This window comes from Macaca mulatta, chromosome 18, assembly GCF_049350105.2.
Source record: "Macaca mulatta isolate MMU2019108-1 chromosome 18, T2T-MMU8v2.0, whole genome shotgun sequence".
NCBI classification, from domain to species: Eukaryota; Metazoa; Chordata; class Mammalia; order Primates; family Cercopithecidae; genus Macaca; species Macaca mulatta.
In genome coordinates this window covers 21,949,061-21,970,416 of record NC_133423.1, presented here as the reverse complement: position 1 = coordinate 21,970,416, position 21,356 = coordinate 21,949,061, and the positions used below count along the sequence as shown (strand labels likewise).

The window sequence follows — 21,356 nt, the reverse complement described above, 5'->3', positions numbered from 1 at the left end:
CAGGAAGTTGCAAGAATAGTTCAGTGATGTATCAGTTGTACCCATGGGATTTTAATTTATAGAAATGACTTAGTGTCTCCACTGAAAGGACAATGCCATTGAAAGATGATTTTTAGGCCAGGCGTGGTGGCTCACGCTTATAATCTCAGCACTTTGGGAGGCCCAGGCAGGTAGATCATGAGGTCAGGAGTTCAAGGCCAGCCCAGCCAACATGGTGAAACCGCATCTCTAAAAATACAAAAAAATACTAAAAATACAAAAAAATTAGCTGGGCATGGTGGATGGGTACCTGTAATCCCAGCTACTCGGGTGGCTGAGGCAGAGACTTGCTTGAACCTGGGAGGCAGAGGTTGCAGTGAGCCGAGATCATGCCACTGCACTCCAGCCTGGGAAACAGAGTGAGACTGTCTCAAAAAAAAAAAAAAGATGATTTTTATTACTCGCATTTCCTGGAAGGAGGGGCCTGCCATGCCACACGGGAGGGGCCTGCCATGCCACATAGAGCCACCTGGGGAAGCATACAATTGGCCAGGAGGCAGGAGGGTGAAGGAGAAGCATAGGTCACTGCCTTTGTCGGGGTTTCTGAAGGGAAGCCAGGCAGAGCAGGGTGAACAGTGCAGGACCGGCTGGTCTGAATACTATAGGTGGGCTCTGGGTAACACGGGTGATTTCAGATTGTCTGGCACCTGGCTCTGGGGTGCTTTAGGGCAGAGGAACATTGACTTGGTGTGTGAGAGTTTGATAAAGGTGATAGCTGGGGTCATGTGCTCTGGATTGATTCATTTCCATGTTAAAGGTATGCTCCTAGGATGAGCCTTTGCTCCTTCTAAGAATTGGGTAGCCATGGGAGGGGCAGTCTCTTCTCAGTCAGCGAGGCCACACATGTCAGAGCTTGACAAATACAGAAAATAAGAAAATGTAGTTAACACAATTGAGTGATGAATGAGTGAATGCCAAATAGACAAATACAAAATCTATGAAAACACAGAACAAGAAGGGTTTCACATATCTTTCATCCAGTTTTCCCCAATTGTGTCAAACATAATTACAGCATTTTTTTTTTTTTTTTGAGACAGGGTCTCACTCTGTCACACAGGCTGGAGTGTAGTGGCAAAATCTCAGCTCATTGCAACCTCTGCCTCCTGGGCTCAAACAATCCTCCTACTTCAGCCTCCTGAGTATCTGGGACTATAGGCATGTACCACCATGCTTGGCTAATTTTTTGTTTTGTTTTGTTTTGTTTGTATTGTAGAGACAGGGTTTCACCATTGCCCCAGCTGGTCTTGAACTTGAGCAATCCACCCGTCTTGGCTTCCCAAAGTGGAATTACAGGTGTGAGCCACCTTGCCTGACCTATAGTACAATATTTTTTTGAAAGGAAATTGATGTTGACATAATCTGTGGATATAGTTCTATGTCATTATGGCATGTGTAGATTTACGTAAGCCACACTCCAACCAAGATTCAGAACAATTTCATCACTAGAAAGTTCTCCTTTGTGTTACACCTTTACAGCCATATATAACCCACTTCCCTCAACATCACTAACCCTGGCAGCCGATAATCATTACAGCTGTTCCTGAACGCAAAAAAGTGTGAAAGCTGCCCAACTCACTTTGTAAATTTGATTATAACTTTAATTCCAAAACTAGAAGAGGAAAAAAGATGTGGTATAAGGATTATGAGAGGGAGAAATAAAACTGCAGAACTAATAAGAAAGTTCAGCCAATTCACCAAATATCAGAACAAATTATAAAAATCAATAGCATATTTCTGTGCCAGCAACAATCAATTAGAAAATATAAACTGAGTCGCTGGGCGTGGTGACTCATGCCTGTAATCCCAGCACTTTGGGAGGCCGAGGCGGGTGGATCACAAGGTCAGGAGATCGAGACCATCCTGGCTAACACTGTGAAACCCCATCTCTACTAAAAATGCAAAAAAAATTAGCCGGGCATGGTGGCGGGTGCCTGTAGTCCCAGCTACTTGAGAGGCTGAGGCAGGAGAATGGTGTGAACCTGGAAGGGGGAGCTTGCAGTGAGCCAAGACAGCGCCACTGTACTCCAGCCTGGGTGATGAACGAGACTCCGTTTAAAAAAAAAAAAAAAAAAAGAAAATATAAACTGAAAATAAAATACCACAGAAAATAGCCAACTGTACTCTATTTAGGAGTTATTTTATGTAATCTGTTTTAAGTTTACCAAGCAAAAAAAAGTAAAATTATAAGGACACAAAAAGATTTGCATAAATAGCATGGTCTCCAATGATGGCTTGGTATAAAAATAATGTCAATTCTTCCCCAACATTAATGTAAAAATTCAAAGCAAATTTAAGTCAATAGTCTAGTTGGATGTTTTGAAGAACTCAGCAAACTTTTTCTGAAATTTGTATACATGATTAATGGTCCACGACTAACTAGATCCATTTTGAAAAAAAAAAAAGACTAAAGGCAGAATACCTGATATAATACAAATCTATAATAATAAAAACCATATGGTTTTGTTTATGCTTATTTATGCCTTTTATCCCTTCATTTAAAAAATTCATTTCCTTTCATCTGTCTTCATCTCTTCCTTTCCCTTTCTCAAATTCCCCTCACTCCATATATGTGTGCTGTGTATCCTCTCATTTGTAGGTGTTCTTGTTTTGGGTATGTGTATTTGCCATATGTATGAATGGTTTTGTGCTTCCACTCTCCTATTTTTATATATGTCACACAGTGCTACATTTTTACAATTTTATGTGTATCTAGTCCAGTGCTAGAATCAGGGCTGCCTCCAGGGCATGCAATTCCTGCAGTCACACACGGACCTACTCTTAAAAGAGCCTTACGCTTGGCTGAAGTGTGATTCGCTGTCATCATCTTCAAATTCTTAAACATTTTTAAACAAGCAGCCCTGTGTTGTCATTTTGCATTGGCCGTACATGCTCTGTAGGCAGTGTCATCTCAGATAAACAAAATAAACCAGAGAGCTCAGAGGCAGATCCATGTATATACGAGACCTGGATATAAGAAGAAACTTGCTCCATGAATCCATGATGAAAGGGAAAACTATTTAGAGGTGGTTTTGGGATAACCAGCCCACCTTTTGGAGGGAAAAAAAAAATGCACCATGACTCAGATGGATTAAAGACCTAAATACACAAGGTAGAACTATAAAGACAGCAGGAGGTAATATTAGAAAATCCTTTTGTGACCTATGAATGGGGAATAATTTCTTAGGAAAACACCAAAAGCACAATCAATAAGCAAAATATTGGTGGATTTCATGATACCAAAAGTATGGGTTTCTGTTCAATGAAAGACATCATGGAAATGTCAACTGACAGAGAACTGCCAGAATATCTACTTTCAATGACTCAGACAGACAGAATCAATATATAGAATAATAAGCAGCTCTGGCAAACCACAAAGAAAAAAATCTATAAAAAATTGGCAAAGGACACATGGGTTCAGAAGAGAACATTTAAATGGCTGACTGATCAATAAAAATACCTTGGCTCATTTGCAATTAGATAAATGAAAATCAAAGCAGTAATTAAATACCATTTTATATCCATTAACTGCCAAAAATTAAAAAGCTAAACAGCACAAAGCAAAAAAGAACAACAACAACAAAAAGAGCCAGCATCCCTGGGCGATATAGATTGAAGGAGTCCCTCTAGTGAGCAATCTCGCTGGATTAACACAGACTAAGTATTTGTGTGCTTATCATTCATCAATTCCACTCACGGGTAGAATCTGAGCTCCATCTTCATGTTGTTCTATAAAGGGACACATATGAGGAGTGACCACTGTGTGTTTCTGTGGGTTGGAATCATCTATCCATCCATCATCAGGGGAATAGTTAAGTCAAAGGTGGTGATGCATTATTATACAGAAGTTAGTGGCCCTGGACTAGATACACATAAAATTGTAAAAATGTAGCACTGTGTGACATATATAGAAACAGTGGGAGAGTGGAAGCACAAAACCATTCACACATATGGCAGATACACATACACAAAACAAGAGTACCTACAAATAAGAGGATACACAGCACACATACATGGAGTGAGGGGAATCTGAGAAAAGGAAAGGAAGAGATGAAGAAAGATGAAAGGAAATGAATTTTTTTAAATGAAGGAATAAAGGCCATAAATAAGCATAAACAAACAAAAAAGACTCTGCAGGACCAGGGCTGAAAATGCCATGAACTGTGGAGTTGATCACTCCACTCTTCTGCTTCTAAGGTTAAATGAAAAAAGAAAAAATGAACTGTCTCCAAAGTAAGGTCCCACAAAACTGGATAAAAATTTTTAAAAACATGAGTATTTTCTCCTGGGTATATGCAGAGGAGAAAGAAAAGCTACCACATTTTAGTTATACCTTTTCACTTCCCAGAAAGCATTTGTTTTTTAAAAGAAATCAAACTCTTCATCTTTTTCAGCAACTGTTGGCAGACAATGTAATAGCACAAAAAATCACATCATTGTTCTCCCAGCATGATGAGAGAGGCTCAAAGAGTAGCATCTGACTAGATCTCTTTCTCTTCTTTTTCAGTCACATAAGTTTGATAGATTCAGAAGGTAGAACTTAGTACCTATCAATTTATTTAAAAGTGACTCCAGAAAGGTAATTTTGCAAACTTCTTTTTCCTTGCAATTCAGTGTATGACTCTCTGGGGAAGCTTGGGAGCAACATTCTTAATGGAAACATGGACAGGCTGGGATCATACAGCGAGTGTCTTTCCACCCATGCTCCCAAGGGGAACTTCCGAGGGCAGTACTGCAAGCTTCACATACTGCAGGTGAGTATGGGGGACCTGCACACTTGCTCTTGAAGGACAAGTGAATGTCATGATATAGAATAAAATACAACTCCATTGATTCCTTTTCATAATTAAAAAAAAAAAAACTGTTACGATGTTTTGCAAAAAATAAAAACTAAATTTTAAATACTTGGCAGAAACCTGCTCAGCATCTTGAGTGTGAGACATTAAACGAGACTCTTGTTCACAAACCACATAGGACTTGAGATATTCCTTCTACCACATTGTATGGAGCAAGACCTCTGGACAATTTTCACAGGGAATCCAAGGTCAAACGCTGGCCAGCAGCTTCTATAGCTTCAAATGCTATGGCTCTCTTTTTGAGAGTTATTTTGAGTTTGCTGGTAGCTCTCTTCTGCCCTTCTCTGCTGGGGTCCAGTAGGGACTCTCCTTTACTAAAGGACCTCAAAATTTGGATTTGGTCCCAGACAAAGTCCCCATTCTGTATCCTTGCTGTCAGGGAACCGCATCATTACTTGGTATGAGGTGGATTAAGTCAAGGAGCTTTCCACACACTCCTGACTCATCAACAGCTTTTAGAATACCAGAGGCAGGGTGGACTTCCCATTACCCTTAACTCTTCTCAGAAACAGAACTCTAAACATGAATTTGAGGTTATCCTAGCAGACAGGCCATGACTTTTATGAAAACATTACTAAATCAGTTGACCAAATTTGCAGGACTATCTTCAAAGCATGTTAATCCTTTTATTGCTCAGAAACAAAACAAAACAAATAAAACAAACAAATAAACAAAACAAAAACAAAAACAGAAAACAAAACTAGGAACAGCATAGCCTGTTATGAAATACAAAGATAGACTTGATGTGTGTCACACAGTACTAAAGGAAAATTACATTACAAGTTGGCTAATAACAGTTGTATAAATTAACAATAAGAAATCCAAGCTCTCTGATATTAATGCTATAAAATGATCTTAGAATGGTTCGCTGTGGAGACAGAGAGATGACCACCTAGCTCCATTTGTCCTGCTGAGGGTTGGGATAATGATTGCTTGAGGGATTAATCAGTGCATACAAATGTCATTTTCAAAGCAGATTAATGGTTTTGATACTGGAGAAAAAGGTCAGGCCTACACAATCCTCTAAATTATGTGTTTAGAAGAATCATCCCAGAATGTTTTATTTATACTTTGATGTTTTCTTTATTGGGACAGGCATTCTAGTTATTGGCTTGATTTGTTAATAAAATCTTTATTTGATACAATGTGTCCTGCCACCAATTAATGGCAACTTGGAAATTATATTGAAAATTGCAGGAGATGCAACTCTTAATGACCTTTCATTTGGAAGAGAGAGGCAGTGGGGCAGATTATCCAAAACTACTGGTTGCTTTTTAAAGAATCACCTACATTAAGCCTTGAGGCATTTTTAAAAAAATATGCATGTGTCCGATGCTCTGGAAATTCACTTGAACCACTCAGTAATGGAAAAGTCATCTTTTAAGAAGTTGGAACACTTCTTCTTTCAACATCCTTCTCTCCCACTCCCAATCTGATTATTTAGCAGCAAACTTACTTGGGATGATCATGCATATATGTTATGAATGCCAAAATGAAAGAACATTGTGGCATTGTGTTTCCCAGGATGGGACTGACTACAGTGTGGGCGTGTGTGTCCCTGATTCTTGTGCTGAAGAGGATGTGACTCTGATGTCTCGGCTGGGTAGGTACAAAAGAATATCCAGTGAAACTATCATCTCACAGCGTAATGTTGGAAAAACCCCAGCTCCTTAGAACCAAGAAAGGTAATTCCTTCAGGACTGAAACACTCTTTCATCGTGATCAATCCAATAAACTGAGCCTAATGGAGGTTTGAGGGGTTCAAGGGTAAAGATGGTGGCATAGTAATGGAGTCGGTAGGAAGGGAGACAATAAGGAAAAGATAGAGCTGAATCTTTATGTAACAAAAATGTGAAGTTAAACAATCTTTCCTCACCCACAGCTGCCTGGTTAGGCTGAAGAAAGAAGGTGGGTGGTGTTTGGTTTCAATATTGTGAGTGTTCTGTGCCCTGGCCCGTGTGTGGCAATCTGCCACCTGCCATATCCAGAGGCCATTCTGAACGAGGGCTGTGTGCAGTCAACATGTTGTAATGGATTAGTGTTAAGAGCCCAGCACTTGGTCCTGGTTGTCACCTCCCAGCTGTGTGATCCTGGGCCAATCACTTAATCTCCCCAAGTTCAGTGTCTTCCTCTGTACAGTGACGGGTGGCTCTGCATGGCTCTCTCTATGGCCTTCTAATCACTTCTCCCTTAGCTATGCGGAAGGAATATATTTCAGTCTCCACAGAAACTGATTTGACTTCCCCTAAGTCTTTTAAAGTTTCCAAAGCAAGAATTTTAAGCCTAGGGTTTTGCCACTGGTGTCTTTTATATTTATTCTGGTCATCCAGAGAAGAACTAACACATACTAAAGTTCTACATTATTAGGAGTGAGAAGAACTAACATATAATAAAGTTATACAATATTAAGAGTTCTCCTTTAAAGTATTGATATTGCAGCTAGTTGTCAAAATCTTAAATGGTCCTCTGCATTTGTGACGATTCCTATGGCTTTGGGTGTATTATCTGTCTAACCAGGTATTTCATGTGCTGTTTAAAAAAGCAATAAATCAGCTGTGCACGGTGGCTCATACCTGTAATCCCAGCACTTTGGGAGGCCGAGGCCAGCGGATCACGAGGTCAGGAGATCGAGACCATCCTGGCTAACACGGTGAAACCCCATCTCTACTAAAAATACAAAGAATAAGCCAGGCGTGGTGGCGAGCGCCTGTGGTCCCAGCTACTCAGGTAGGCTGAGGCAGGACAATGGTGTGAACCTGGGAGGTGGAGCTTGCAGTGAGCCGAGATGGTGCCACTGCACTCCAGCCTGGGCTACAGAGCAAGACTCCATCTCAAATAAATAAATAAATAAATAAAAATAAAAAAGCAATAAATCATTACAAATCAAATGCAAATTTCAATTCTTGTTGGATAAGCCATAAATATCCTAGAAACAAAGATAAATGTGTAGTTATTATTAAATTAGCATTTCAAGTGACTAAGTGACTCTAAGTCTAATGAGTTAATAGTCCTTATTATTTAAGAGATTTGTCAATTAGCCTAAGTTTTCAGACTAATGCCAAGCTTTCTAGCCAGAGTTGACATTAGAATAAAATAAAATATTAGAAATAATTGCCATTGATAAAAAAATATTTTAAGAAAGTAGCATTCAAAGAGAAACAAGATGGAGATTCTCTTTGAGGAACCAGGAAAAGAAAACAGCCTGGTGGTTGTCAACTGAGCTGACGTGGGTGGATGGATTAGGGGAATTTAGTCTTTGCTGCCCAGGCGTTTTTCCAGCTCTGGCACAGAGGCAGCAGATAGAAATTGGAGGTCTTTGCCCGGGGTAAAGTGTCCCCATCTGGAAAGGATTTGTCAGCTATTCCTTAAAGCTCTTTGATGGAGTTGCCAATATTTCCTCTACAGATGTGAGACAACCAGCTCAGCATACCAGACTGAAGCTGTTTGCACGGACTGCACTCACCCAGAGGAGGGGAGCGGGGAGGGCCAGTAGTAGATTGGGCGAGAAAAAATGCCCTAGTACGGCAGAGGGAGAGCAAGATCCTGGCAGGTCAGGACATAACTGCTTTTGGCCAAGGGCTAGGGCAAAACACTGCACAGTTGTTGTCATAGAATGTTATAAAATTTCACCCAACATACTTTACCTGAATTCCTAAGGATAAAATTATTTCACACCAGAATGCTGAGAGCCTGGATGGAACTTGGATGTGGTGATTATGAAACCCAATTATGGGATATTTTCCTAAAAATCCAGACCCATGCATTTTGGTGTCATTAATAGTCCTTTCCCATCGCTGCTGTAACAAGTGACCACATACTGGGTGGCTTAGAACAACAGAGATTCATTCTCTCACAGTTCTGGAGGCTAAATATCTGAAGTCAAGGTGATGATGAGGTTGGTTCCTTCTGGAGGCTCTGAGGGAGAGTCTGTTCCTTGCCCTACTCCACATGCCTGGTAGTTGTCAGTACTTCCTGGCACTCCTTGGCTTGTAGCCACATCATTCCAGCCTCTACCTCCACCCACATGTGGAGTTCTTCCCTGTATGTCCAAACTTCCCTTGCATAAGGACACTAGTCATACTGGATTTAGGGCCCAACCTAACCTCATCTTCCTATTTCCAAATAAGGTCACATATGCAGGTACTAAGGGTTAGGACTTGAACCTTTCTGGAGGACACAGTTCAACCCAAAAGACTACCTAATACCTACTTCCTAGGCTGGCTAGATTATCTGAGTTCCCTTTAACACAACAGGGAGTTGGGAGGATGGGAACTCATAGCCCCTTAGCTCAGGGCCCTGCTCTTAGAATATGCTTGACAAATGTTAGATAATCTTGCTGAAGTTTAATTGTGAGGCAGAGGCAATCTACCTGGTCACAGGGACCACACAAGAGCTGACAAAGAAGGGGCTTGGGTGTTTTTGGTTTTGCTTTTGTTTTTCTGAGACAGGGTCTTGCTGTGTCCCCAGGCTGGAGTGCAGTGGCACAATCATGGCTCATTGCCGCCTGAATCTCCTGGGTCCAAGCAATCCTTCCACCTCAGCCTCCCAAATAGCTGAGATCAGGCATGCACCACCACACCTGTCTAATTTGTAGATGTTTTGTAGAGATGGGGTCTCCTTATGTTGACCAGGCTGGTCTCAAACTTCTGATGTCAAGTGATCCTTCTGCCTCGACCTCACAAAGTGCTGGGATCACAGGTGTGAGCCACCACACCCAGCCTGGGGCTTGTTCTAAATGTCTGTTTAACACTGAGTTGTGTCTGATTTTATCCAGACACAACACTGAAGGCTGCACATTTCCATTCTCGGGGACTCACTCTAAGTCTAAGACTCACTCACTCTAAGTCTGTCCCATTGGAGACTTTATAACGTTTTATGATGATCACACTGTCCCAGTTTGCAGTGGCCAAAAGCAATGAGTTCCGAGCTGCTTAGAATCGACGTTTAACAAACCTTTACAATAAGCGTTAAACTGTGCTCTTTCCTATGCTCTATTAGGTTAATTTCACCTTGCTTTTCCTATGAGAATCACTAGGCCTACATAGCAGAACAATGGTGCTAGAAGCACAAGGGAAGATTTTTCTCCTCCAATTCCCTCTTACAGATTCCCTGAGCACCACTGGAGAAAATGGAACTCTTTTAATAGTAACTCCTTGAATTACCCATAGAATTGCCTTTCTGGCTAAGAATTCAAAAGGAATCCAAAACATTTCACAGAATACCATTTTGTGTTCTCAATTCAATTCAGAAAATATTTATTGAGCAATTTTCTCTCTGGCCTTTGTATGAGACATCACCTGTATGTGCTGGGGGCGGGGGGATCAAAATGATTGGGAGTTACTCTTTTCAAAAATATGTACAATTTAGTTAGGAAGAAAAGTGTGTGTGCCTGAGCTATTGGGAAACACTGTGGGGAAAGAAATGTCCAATCTCACTCAAGTGTTGGGGCTGGGCATAAAAGCTAGAGAAGCAGAGCCCAGCATGGATAGAGTAAGAGTGGGGAATTTAGACAGGGCTTGAGCTGACCTTGTGTTAGTGAAGAGGTCAGGATGGGGTGGGGTAAGAATTTGTTGGAAAACAGATTCAACAGAGGTTTCCAATAAAGGTTTCTTTTTTTTTTTTTTTTTTGAGACGGAGTCTCGCTCTGTCGCCCAGGCTGGAGTGCAGTGACCGGATCTCGGCTCACTGCAAGCTGCGCCTCCCGGGTTCACTGCCATTCTCCTGCCTCAGCCTCCGGAGTAGCTGGGACTACAGGCGCCCGCCAACTCGCCCGGCTAGTTTTTTTTCGTATTTTTTTAGTAGAGACGGGGTTTCACGGTGTTAGCCAGGATGGTCTCGATCTCCTGAGCTCGTGATCCGCCCGTCTTGGCCTCCCAAAGTGCTAGGATTACAGGCGTGAGCCACCGCGCCCGGCCCCAATAAAGATTTCATATTCCCCTTGTAGATCTGGAATCTAGCACAGCATAGACACTTCAGGCTGATTACTTAAGGCTGATTGGATGTGCGCGGGCTGCCGGTTGGTTGTCTTTGTTTACCATGGCAGGATTTAGAGCTGGGCTGTGGTTGATTGACCAAAAAACCAACGAACCAAAACAACAAAACCAAAACAAAACAGAAACGTCATTTGATTCCTTTAAAATTAGAAATAGAACTTGCAAAGGGAACAGACGTGTGCTGGCTGGTCAGTACACTTCGTTTCCAGTGGAAGAGTTTAGTTTGGAAACCCACATACTAACAGGAAGTAGCATTGGTTCAGAGCAAATGGAATTGGATTATGAAAAATTCTGCTGCCAGGTCTCCTGTGGGAACCTGCTGGTAACCTAGATCAAGCACCCCAACTCTTGGCCAGGGTTGAGAACACACAGATGACCCTTCCTTCTTGTTTCTACCCTACCATGCTACAATTAGGAATCACAGTTAATCACATATTATTAGTCTTTCAGCAGCATTTTTGGACGTTTTAGAAACCCTTGGGTCACAGACTCATGGGAACCTTGAGGGTTAGAGATGGAAAGGACATTAGAATACATCATGTCCCTTGTGTTTATTGCAGCACTATTTACAATAGCAAAGACTTGGAACCAACCCAAATGCCCATCAATGATAGACTGGATAAACAAAATGGGGCACATATACACCATGGAATACTATGCAGCCCAAAAAAGAATGAGTTTTTATCCTCTGCAGGGACATGGATGAAGCTGGAAACCATCATTCTCAGCAAACTAACACAGGAACAGAAAACCAAACGCTGCATGTTCTCACTCATAAGTGGGAGTTGAACAATGAGAACACATGGACACAGGGAGGAGAACATCACACACCGAGACCTGTCGGGGGGTTGGGGGCAAGGGGAGGGAGAGCATTAGGACAAATACCTAATGCATGCGGGGCTTAAAACCTGGATGACGGGTTGATGGGTGCAGCAAATCACCATGGCACGTGTATACCTATGTAACAAACCTGCACATTCTACACATGTATCCCAGAACTTAAAGTATAATAATAATAAAAGAATACATCGTGTCTGACCCACCCTTCATTGTTACACAGATGAGGAAATGAGACCCAGAGAGATGAAGCGACTTGCTCAGGGTCACACAGCAAGCTAGCTCAAACTTGAGCCTCTTAAATGCAAGACTAGGCAATGTGGTGTGGTGAGATGAGGAACACCCAACATTTATTAAACTTACTGCCTGTCCTGCACTGTTCTAAGGGCTTTACAACCATTGTGTCATTTAGTTCTCATGACAACCCTAGGAGGTAGGTACTATTATGATCCCCATTTTAAAGAAGGAGGAGAGCTGTGTGCCCATCCTTTGTGGAGATTTTGGAAGTCCCCTGGTCTTAATTTTAACCGTGTGCTCCTGGGATTCGCAGCAAGAACACCTGTAAACTTGTCAGAAGCACAAAGTCAGGTTCCGCCTCAAACCTCCTGGATCAGAAACTTGCAGGGAGGGGAGGCAGAGAGCCAACAGGCCCTCAAGGTAATTCTGAGGCTTGCTAAAATTGGAGACAACAGCCCTAGTCTTACCAGTAGGATCTTTACACGCAATTTCTTCCAGTGCTCATCAGCTGTGTCCTGACTTGCTGCTTCTTACCTTCAATTTCAGATGGCACCTTTCCCCAGACTATGGGCTGCAATTGTATATTTCCATCTTATATTGCATTTCTCTGTCGGGGGGGCTTGTTCACAAATAGATTTGAGCCAGCAACGGCGCATGTTTAGGTTTTTAGTTCCCAGTACCGTGTGCTAGGAAAGGCCAGGAGAAAAGACTGATTCAGTAGACCTGGGTTTACTTCCAGCTGGGCTAAGAGTTCCTCATTCTGTAAGTTTCCACATTTTTGTGCCCTACTTCCCTCCAACTGTAAATCAGATATATTCAAAACCAGCTGTCCCCACCCTTTTTCTTTTTGGAGACAGTCTCGCTCTGTGGCCCAGGCTGGAGTGCAGTGGCATGATCTCAGCTCACTGCAACCTCTGCCTCCCCGGCTCAAGTGATTCTTATGTCTCAGCCTCCCGAGTAGCTGGGACTACAGATGAGCACCACCATGCCTGGCTAATTTTTCTATTTTTAGTAGAGACAGGGTTTCACCATGCTGGCCAGGATGGTCTCAAACTCCTGACCTCAAGTGATCATCCTGCCTCAGCCTCCTCCCAAAGTGTAGGATTACAGGCGTGAGCCACTGCGCCCAGCTCCAGCTGTCCCTTTTTACTGTAAAAGTTTCATTTTGAAATAATAGATATGAAAGCACTTGGGAAAATGTAAGGCATTATTACAAGCTAAATGATTTATACAATCTCTTTTTCTTTTTTGGTAGATACTTTAAGATTCAGAAATACTTCATTTTTGGCCCCTTCCCTCTTTCTTTTTACAATAAATTCTTCCTCCTCGTCTGGTGGGAGTGTGGCCAGATGTGCTACTGGAACGTTCCCCCTGGACACATTTGCTGCCGTATGTCTGTGAGTATGGACATTCGAGGTACCTGGGTGGGTTGTGATCTGTCAGTACTGTTTTATCAACTCCCCTCATCAACTGCATTTCACTATTAAATCTCATTCATTGCATGATGTCTGGCCAGTACTGCCTGTTTCAGGATATTATGGTCTGAGTGTTTTTGTTTCCCCCCCAAAATTCGTAAGTTGGAATGTCACCCGCAATGTGATGATCTCCACAGATGGGGCCTTTGGGAGGTGCCTGTCATGAGGGCAGAGCCTTCACAAATGGGGGTGGGTAGCTTAGACAAGGGACCCCAGAGAGCTCTCTTGCCCCTTCCAACATGTGAGGACACAGCTAGAAGGCGCCGTCTATGAACCAGAAAGTGGGCTCTCAACAGGCACCGAATCTTCCAGCACTTTGATCCTGGGCTTCCCACCCTCCAGAACTGTGAGAAATTAATTTCTGGGGTGTATAAGCCGCCTAGCCTACGGTATTTTGTTATAGCAGCCAAACAGACTGAGACACAAGGAGATCACCATTTACCTTTTTTTTTTGAGACAGTCTTGCTGTGTCACCCAGGCTGGAGTGCAGTGGTGTAATCTCAGCTCACTGCAGCCTCCCCCTCACGGGTTCAAGCAATTCTCCTGTCTCAGCCTCCCGAGTAGCTGGGACCACAGGCGTGCACCACTGCACCAGGCTAATTTTGTATTTTTAGTAGAGACGGGGTTTCACCATGTTGGCCAGGCTGGTCTCGAACTCCTGACCTGGTGATCCATCTGCCTTGGCCTCCCAAAGTGCTGGGATCACAGGCGTGAGCCACCGTGCCCGGTCTCTTAACATAAATTAAATAGAAGTATAATTGCTGGGTCATAATTCTTGAATCATTTGATGTTGTTTTCCTTAACAATTCATTTTTCCTGTCCCCAGTAGGAAACTCTCATGTGTTACTTTACCCTCTCACCAGCATCAAAAGCTACTACCTTTATAAAAAGTGGAACCAATTTGATAGGTGAATACATTGGTTTAATTTATGTCTTCAAAAAACTGGCGAAGAGGGTTTTTCTTTCCTAAGTTTATCTGCCACTTGTATTTTTCTCTTGTAAATTCATATTCTTTACCCCCTTTTCCATGTGTGAGTTAGGTTCTTCTTCTTCTTTTTTTTTTTTTGAGACAGTGTCGCTCTGTCACCCAGGCTGCAGTGCAGTGGGGCGATCTCAGCTCATTGCAACCATTCTCCTGCCTCAGCCTCCCGAGTAGCTGGAACCACAGGCACGCACCACCATACCCAGCTAATTTTTGTATTTTCAGTAGAGTTGGGGGTTTCACCATGTAGGCCAGACTGGTCTCAAACTCCTGACCTCAGGTGATCTGTCCGCCAAGGCCTCCCAAAGTGCTGGGATTACAGTCTTGAGCCACCGCACCCAGCCAGGTTCTTACTAATTTTTAAAGTTTATTATGTATGTAAAGAATATTAATTCTTAGTCATATCAGCTGCAGACATCTTCCTCAGTATTTTGGTTGCTTTAAGATTTTAAAAATAATTATGACAAGTTAAGTGAAATCCGTTAACATTTTCCTTGATATATTTTCTCTTTTTTCATTCGTTTTATTCTTAGAGCATCATTCTCCATCCTTAAAATTGTTGAAGGTTTTTCTACATAAGTATGCAGCGGTTTGCTTTTCACAGGCCCGTGTTCCCGGCGTCTCATTTCGGCGTCCTGAGATGAGGGAAGGCGCAGCTGTTGTGTCTTCTTCCTGCAGGTTCATCGCCTTGCTGGGGCTCACCCTGCCTTTGGCTGGAACAGTCTGCGTGGCAGCTAGGGAATGGGGGTCAGCCTGCAGGACATCGCAGGAACATGGGGCACCTCTGGCCACTTACGGGAGTCTGCCGCTGAGCAAGGCGGAGAGCAATGAACAAAGAAGCAGAATCCCACGGACGCACTGCCCGGCACATCTGCCCCTGTCAGCAGCCCCGAGCGGAGGAAAAAGTAGGCATTTGAATGAAATTAAGACCACCCAGGAGAGGTGACTTAGCCGAGTGTGCAGTTGGATACGAATGCCTACAGTGCTGGCTCCTAGTGAACGCCCGGCAGCTTCCAAATGTCAGTGTGGAGGTTAGATCTCTGCTCTTGACTGTCCCGTCTTTGTTTACCATCAGCGTGCTAAGGTCAGGCAAGGTCACTAAAAATGCTGCTTTATTTTGTGAGTACAATTATCCAGTGTGTTTTTGTGCTGATCAAAGACTAGGTTCAAACAGGGCTTGGGGTTTCACTGCGGCAATTCTCTGAGAACAATTCCGTGGCCACAGTGTCTGCTTTCAGTGTCACACTTATACACATGACCCGTAGAAGCTTCCTGCCATCCGCAGGAAGGTGAATGATTTACATAGAAACTGAAGGGAGGGTGTTGAGCTTGTAACACAAGGTAATTCACGCAGTACGGTACGTGTGAACCAGAAACAGATTAACCCAGCCTAGGTAGTGAGAGGCTGGATTTCATTGAGATAGACTGCACTGTGTTTTAGTGAAAAATCAAGAGCATTGCCTTCATTTCTACTGCCTGCCTATGCACCAAGGCAAATAGAATATCTCTCTCTCTAACCTTCAGAACATGTGGAATAAAAGGGCCAGGCTCAGTGGCTCAAGCCTGTAATCCCAGCACTTCGGGAAGTCAAGGTGAGAGGATTGATTGAACTCGGGAGTTTGAGGCCAGCCTGTGTAATGTAGCAAGACCCCCATCTCTACAAAAATAATTTAAATATTAGTCAGGCAACAGAGAGAGACCTTGACTCAAAAAAAAAAAAAAAAAAAAAAAAAAAGAACAGAACCAGAATGTGAATATTTGGCAGATTTCTTTTAGATCCAGGTCCACACAATTGTCCTTTTTTACTCCAACTAGGGGGATAAAAATAAAATGGAATGGCTGGGCTTGGTGGCTCATGCCTGTAATCTCAGCACTTCGAGAGGCCGAGGCAGGTGGATCACCTGAGGTCAAGAGTTCGAGACCAACCTGGCCAACATGGTGAAACCTTGTCTCTACTAAAAATACAAAAATTAGCCAGGCATGGTGGCAGGTGCCTGTAATCCTGGCTATTTGGGAGGCTGAGGCAGGAGAATTGCTTGAACCTGGGAGGCAGAGGTTGCAGTGAGCCAAGATCATGCCACTGTATTCCAGCCTGGGTGACAAGAGCAAGACTCTGTCTCAAAAAAAAAGAAATTTCAGTGAATGAACTAGAAGGATATGAAGAAATGATAAAGCAGCTTCAGGGAATATGCCTACTGTGGAAGGCATAGAAATTATTTTCTCAGATCCTACTCAGATTTTTTTTTTTTTTTTCCAGAGACAGGATCTCCCTCTGTCACCCAGGCTGGAGTGCAGTGGCATGATCTCAGCTCACTTCCACCTCTGCCTCCTGGCTCAAACGATCTTTGTATTTTCAGTAGAGATGGGGTTTTGCCATGTGTTGCCCAGGCTGGTCTCAAGCTCCTGGGCTCAAAGGATCCACTCGCCTCGACCTTCCAAAGTGCCGGGATTTTAGGCGTGAGCCACTGTGCCCGGCCCTATTCGGGTCTTAAGGCAAAAACAAAAACAGTAGCAACACCAACCAAAAGCTCAACAATAAAAACAAAACACATGTTTGTGTAAGCAGAGATATGGTATAAGAAGGAGCCAAGAAGGCCTAGAGGTCCCTGGCACAACCTCTTTCCCAAAGCTGGAAGCAGCTGTAGCAGCCGGGTGGCTTCCTGTGGACCCATCTGTGATGGGAAGCGCTGGCGGTCAGGCTTCCGAACGAGAGGCAATCCTTGCTGTCCTGTAATTCCCACCAGGGGCCCTGGTTTTGCCTTCTAGGGCCCAGAAAATAATCATGCTCTCTTGTTTCTATTGCAGCCCCATCAGATGTTGAGGGCAGTTATGGTGGCTCAGAATCCCTCAATTACTTCACACGATGTGGTTCTAGACCTCTGTCTCTGTGCCGCTACCCCCGCAACCCCGCACTCCCGCACTGGCAGCCTATAGACAGTTCCACATTTGGTGTGGCAGAAAGAGCACACGCTTAGGAATCCTGTCACCCAATCAAACCTGCTTTGATTGCTAACTCTGACTGTGGTCACATTGTGTGACCTCTGTGAACCTCAGTATCTACATGTGTAAAACAGGGGCATATAATGGGATCTGTGGAAGGAATTAAATGAGATCATAAGTACTTACCATCTCCTCCTAAATTCATTCCTTGTTTCCCCATTCTCTTCGGTTAAGCCAGGAGAGGAAAGAAAGGGTAGGGGCTTAAATCTGCCAAGGCTACATGCTTGGGCTGCTCTGACCTCGCTGGGCTGCTCTGACCTCGCTCAGTGACCAGTAGAGTCAGCTGGATTGCAGGGACATGCCACGTCCCCAGAGCTGGATTGCAGAGCCCAACCTTTTAAGGCTGGATGACAGGATTTAGGCCAGACATACCTGGTATGGTGTCAGGAACTGAAACTTTAGGTTCCTCACCCAAAATGAGGCACCCTATGATTGGGACATTAAAGTTATGTTACCTTTTTTTATCTGGCACATTTAACTGTGGTCTCAAAATGGGGGTTTTCCATGTTCTGTTGCCATAACAACTTTTTAATTTTTGTACTTAATACCATCAAAGGATGCTGGGCATGGTGGCTCACGCCTATAATCCCAGCATTTTGGGAGGCTGAGGCAGGAAGATTGCTTGCACCCAGGAGTTCAAGACCAGCATGGGCAACGTGGTAAAACCTCGTTTCTACAAAGAAATACAAAAATTAGCTGGGCATGGTGGTGTGTGCCTGTAGTCCCCGCTACCCAGGAGGCCGAGCCAGGAGGATTGCATGAACCTGGAGATGGAGGTTGCAGTGTGAACTGAGTTCATATCACTGCACTCTAGCCTGGGTGACAGAGCCAGACGCTGCCTCAAAAAGAAAAAACCAAAAACATCAAAGGTAAAATACCATGTCTCTGAATGTTTGAAAATAAAAATCAATTTGGAGAGACTCAGAGATTCAACATTTTTTTCTCTCTCCACTTTTACGTTAATCAGTGAGTCAAATCAACATAAGACCACCATGTCTTCTAGAAGTTTGGAGCCAAGTTGGGTATTTGGATTCCTGACTCTTTATCCTCCAAATAACCATTGCATTTGCTTAGAATGGTTTCCTGTTACATGAGCCTGTCCTTTGCTATTTAGATGAGAAAAATATGAGCGAATGTATGAGGAAGTTTTCATGACATACATACATAGCTATGGATTCAGGCCCTGGGCATCAGGGCTCTTACTTAATGGCCTGTTGTTTAAAGTGGGCTCACTGTGGCCGGGCGCGGTGGCTCAAGCCTGTAATCCCAGCACTTTGGGAGGCCGAGATGGGCAGATCACAAGGTCGGAGGTCGAGACCATCCTGGCTAACACGGTGAAACCCCGTCTCTACTAAAAAACACAAAAAACTAGCCGGGCGAGGTGGCGGGTGCCTGTAGTCCCAACTACTCGGGAGGCTGAGGCAGGAGAATGGCGTAAACCTGGGAAGAGGAGCTTGCAGTGAGCTGAGATCCGGCCACTGCACCCCAGCCTTGACGACAGAGCGAGACTCCGTCTCAAAAAAAAAAAAAAAAAAAAAAAAAAAGGGCTCACTGTGATTGAACAGAGCAGAAGTGGCTGCAAGGTTTTTTAGAGCATTGTCACAACCAATGGGTCTCAAACTTTGGCGAGCATCAGAGTCACCTGGATGACTATTACAGCACAGATTCCTGGGCCCTGACCCAAAGACTCTGACCTCATAGGTCTGTGGTGGGGCCTGGGAATGTGCATTTCTAATAAGTTCCCAGGTGATGCTGAAGCTGCTGGCTGGGAGACCTCCACTTTGAGAACCGGTGATTGCTTGCATCGTTTCATCCAATCTTCTCCACGTCCTCATGGTTTATAACACTTTCCATTTACAGATGAGCTAAGTGAGTCTCAGGAGCAGTTATTTTCAGAAGCCTTTATAAACCGCTGATGGGTGAGTTCATTCACGAGTAGAATTTAGACAGAAAAACATAATAACAAAACATATTGAGCACTAGCTTGCCACATTAGGCGTCAAACCAGATATTTGATGTTCTAGAATCCTCATTACAACCCTGGTCAAAATTATGCCCATTCTAAAAGTGAAGAAACTGAGGCTCAGGGAGGCTAAAGAAGTTGGCCAAACCTGGCGGAGCCCGGGTCCTGTATCTCTTCACTGCTCGGGAAACTGAGGAGGAGCAGGTGCATCAGCTCTAGGAGACTGTCGTGCTGTACTCATGGCCAATTTCTGAGTGAAAACCCCTGTGAATGAAAAGGGTGGGTGTGGTGACTTCAGACAGAGACGCAATCACAAAGAGTGACTTAAATGGAAATACTTGTATTCACGGCTGGAAATTCAAAATGTTAGGTAATTAAATTCTTCAGTTTAAGAAACTGATTTAGATTTCCAGAGCTTGATTATGAGCCAGACCTTATCTGTGAATAAGTTTTAATTCTGCAAAAACTTCTTTGTGCCCACAATGTTGAAGGCATGGGGCTCTGTCCAGGCAGAAATGGAAGTCTCTTGGAGCCGGCTTGAGCTTGGAGGCCCCTGTTTTGCAATTCCAAACACTTGCTTTGTTCTCAGAATAGGTAAACATTAAATTCTTTAAGAATGGGAATGAATTAAGAAGATGGTATTAACCATTCTTAAAGTGATAGGGCTTAAAATAGTGGTAGGAGTAGCTGCGTTCTCAAGAGTACATACTGTGGGTTGCCTCTGTTTAATGTGATCTATAAGCATTATCTCATTTGTTCTTCATGATAATCCTATAAAATCTACTTTGATTATTTTGCAGATGTGGAAACTTAGACACAGAGAAGTTAATTCACTTGCCGGGGGGGGGTCACAGAGCTGATAAGTGACAGAATCAGAGCCACGAGCATCTGGCTGTATAGCCTGTGCCCTAAGCTCCTGTGCCACCAGTCCCTCTGTTTTTGTGCCTATACTTTGACCTACATTATTTATTATTATTATTATTATTATTTTTGAGATGGAGTCTCACTCTGTCACCCAGGCTAGAAAGCAATGGTGCAATCTTGGCTCACTGCAACCTCCACCTCCTGGGTTCAAGTAATTCTCCTGCCTCAGCTTCTGGAGTAGCTGGAACTACAGGCATGCGCACCACGTCCAGCTAACTGTTTTGTATTTTCAGTAGAGATGAGGTTTCATGTTGGTCAGGCTGGTCTCAAACTTCTGACCTCAACTGATCCACCTGCCTTGGCCTCCGAAAGTGTTGGGATTACAGGCGTGAGCCACCATGCCCGGCTCATTATTCATAAGCAACTAGTCCTCAGAATTGCAGGGGTGTTCTTTCACGTGAAGTGCTTGCTTTGTGGATCACATCGATTCTTACTGATGTCTGCGTTCTCCTTCCCTCAACTCTTCGTCAAGCAGGACTGGGGTCAGGGGTTGGCATCTCTGGGGCCTGAGCTTGGGCAGCGTATTCTGCACAAAGCATGTGGGGCACCAAACTCAGGTCAAGTCTGTTAGCGAAAGTCAAGATTCAAAAGGGAGGGATACTAAGTATGAAAGTCCACAGATAGATCAAGAGGGAACCGTGGAGGCTGAGCTGAGAAGCCCACGGTCAGAGCAAGAGAGCCTCCGTGTAACTGCCAAGATCTGTGGATTGCACTTTGGTTCTTGTTGCGGGGCGGTGTGTGGATACCCTGGCAGTCAGGGTGGACAGTAACACCTTTGCTCTTGCCCAGGGTTTCTAGGAGCCATGGTTCATGCTCTGGAGTGCTTTTCTTGGCAGAAGAATGTGCCAGCCATCTGGACTACAAAGACACCAGGCAGCACCTGCTCTGCACTGAATGGCATTCGTGTTTTGAGTCTTCTGTGGATCATCTCGGGACATACCAGTCAGATGACTGCATGGCTGTCTTTGGGTGCGGAGAGTTGATGAGCCTTTACTCTGGGAGCAGTCAGGGAAGAGACACTCTTTGGTATGGCGGGATCATGGTGGCCAAAGG

General features: G+C 43.8%; 1 protein-coding gene across 1 annotated transcript in view; it reads left to right on the top strand.

The window, feature by feature from the left end:
* OACYL (O-acyltransferase like) overlaps positions 1 to 21,356 on the top strand; it is a 75,685-nt gene that overhangs the window by 19,119 nt on the left and 35,210 nt on the right. Inside the window, exons 2-6 of the mRNA XM_001089574.4 lie at positions 4,651 to 4,790; positions 6,417 to 6,495; positions 13,215 to 13,356; positions 15,095 to 15,321; positions 21,093 to 21,272. Of these exons, the coding sequence (XP_001089574.3) occupies positions 4,651 to 4,790; positions 6,417 to 6,495; positions 13,215 to 13,356; positions 15,095 to 15,321; positions 21,093 to 21,272 (768 nt within the window). The remainder of the gene's footprint in view (positions 1 to 4,650; positions 4,791 to 6,416; positions 6,496 to 13,214; positions 13,357 to 15,094; positions 15,322 to 21,092; positions 21,273 to 21,356) is intronic.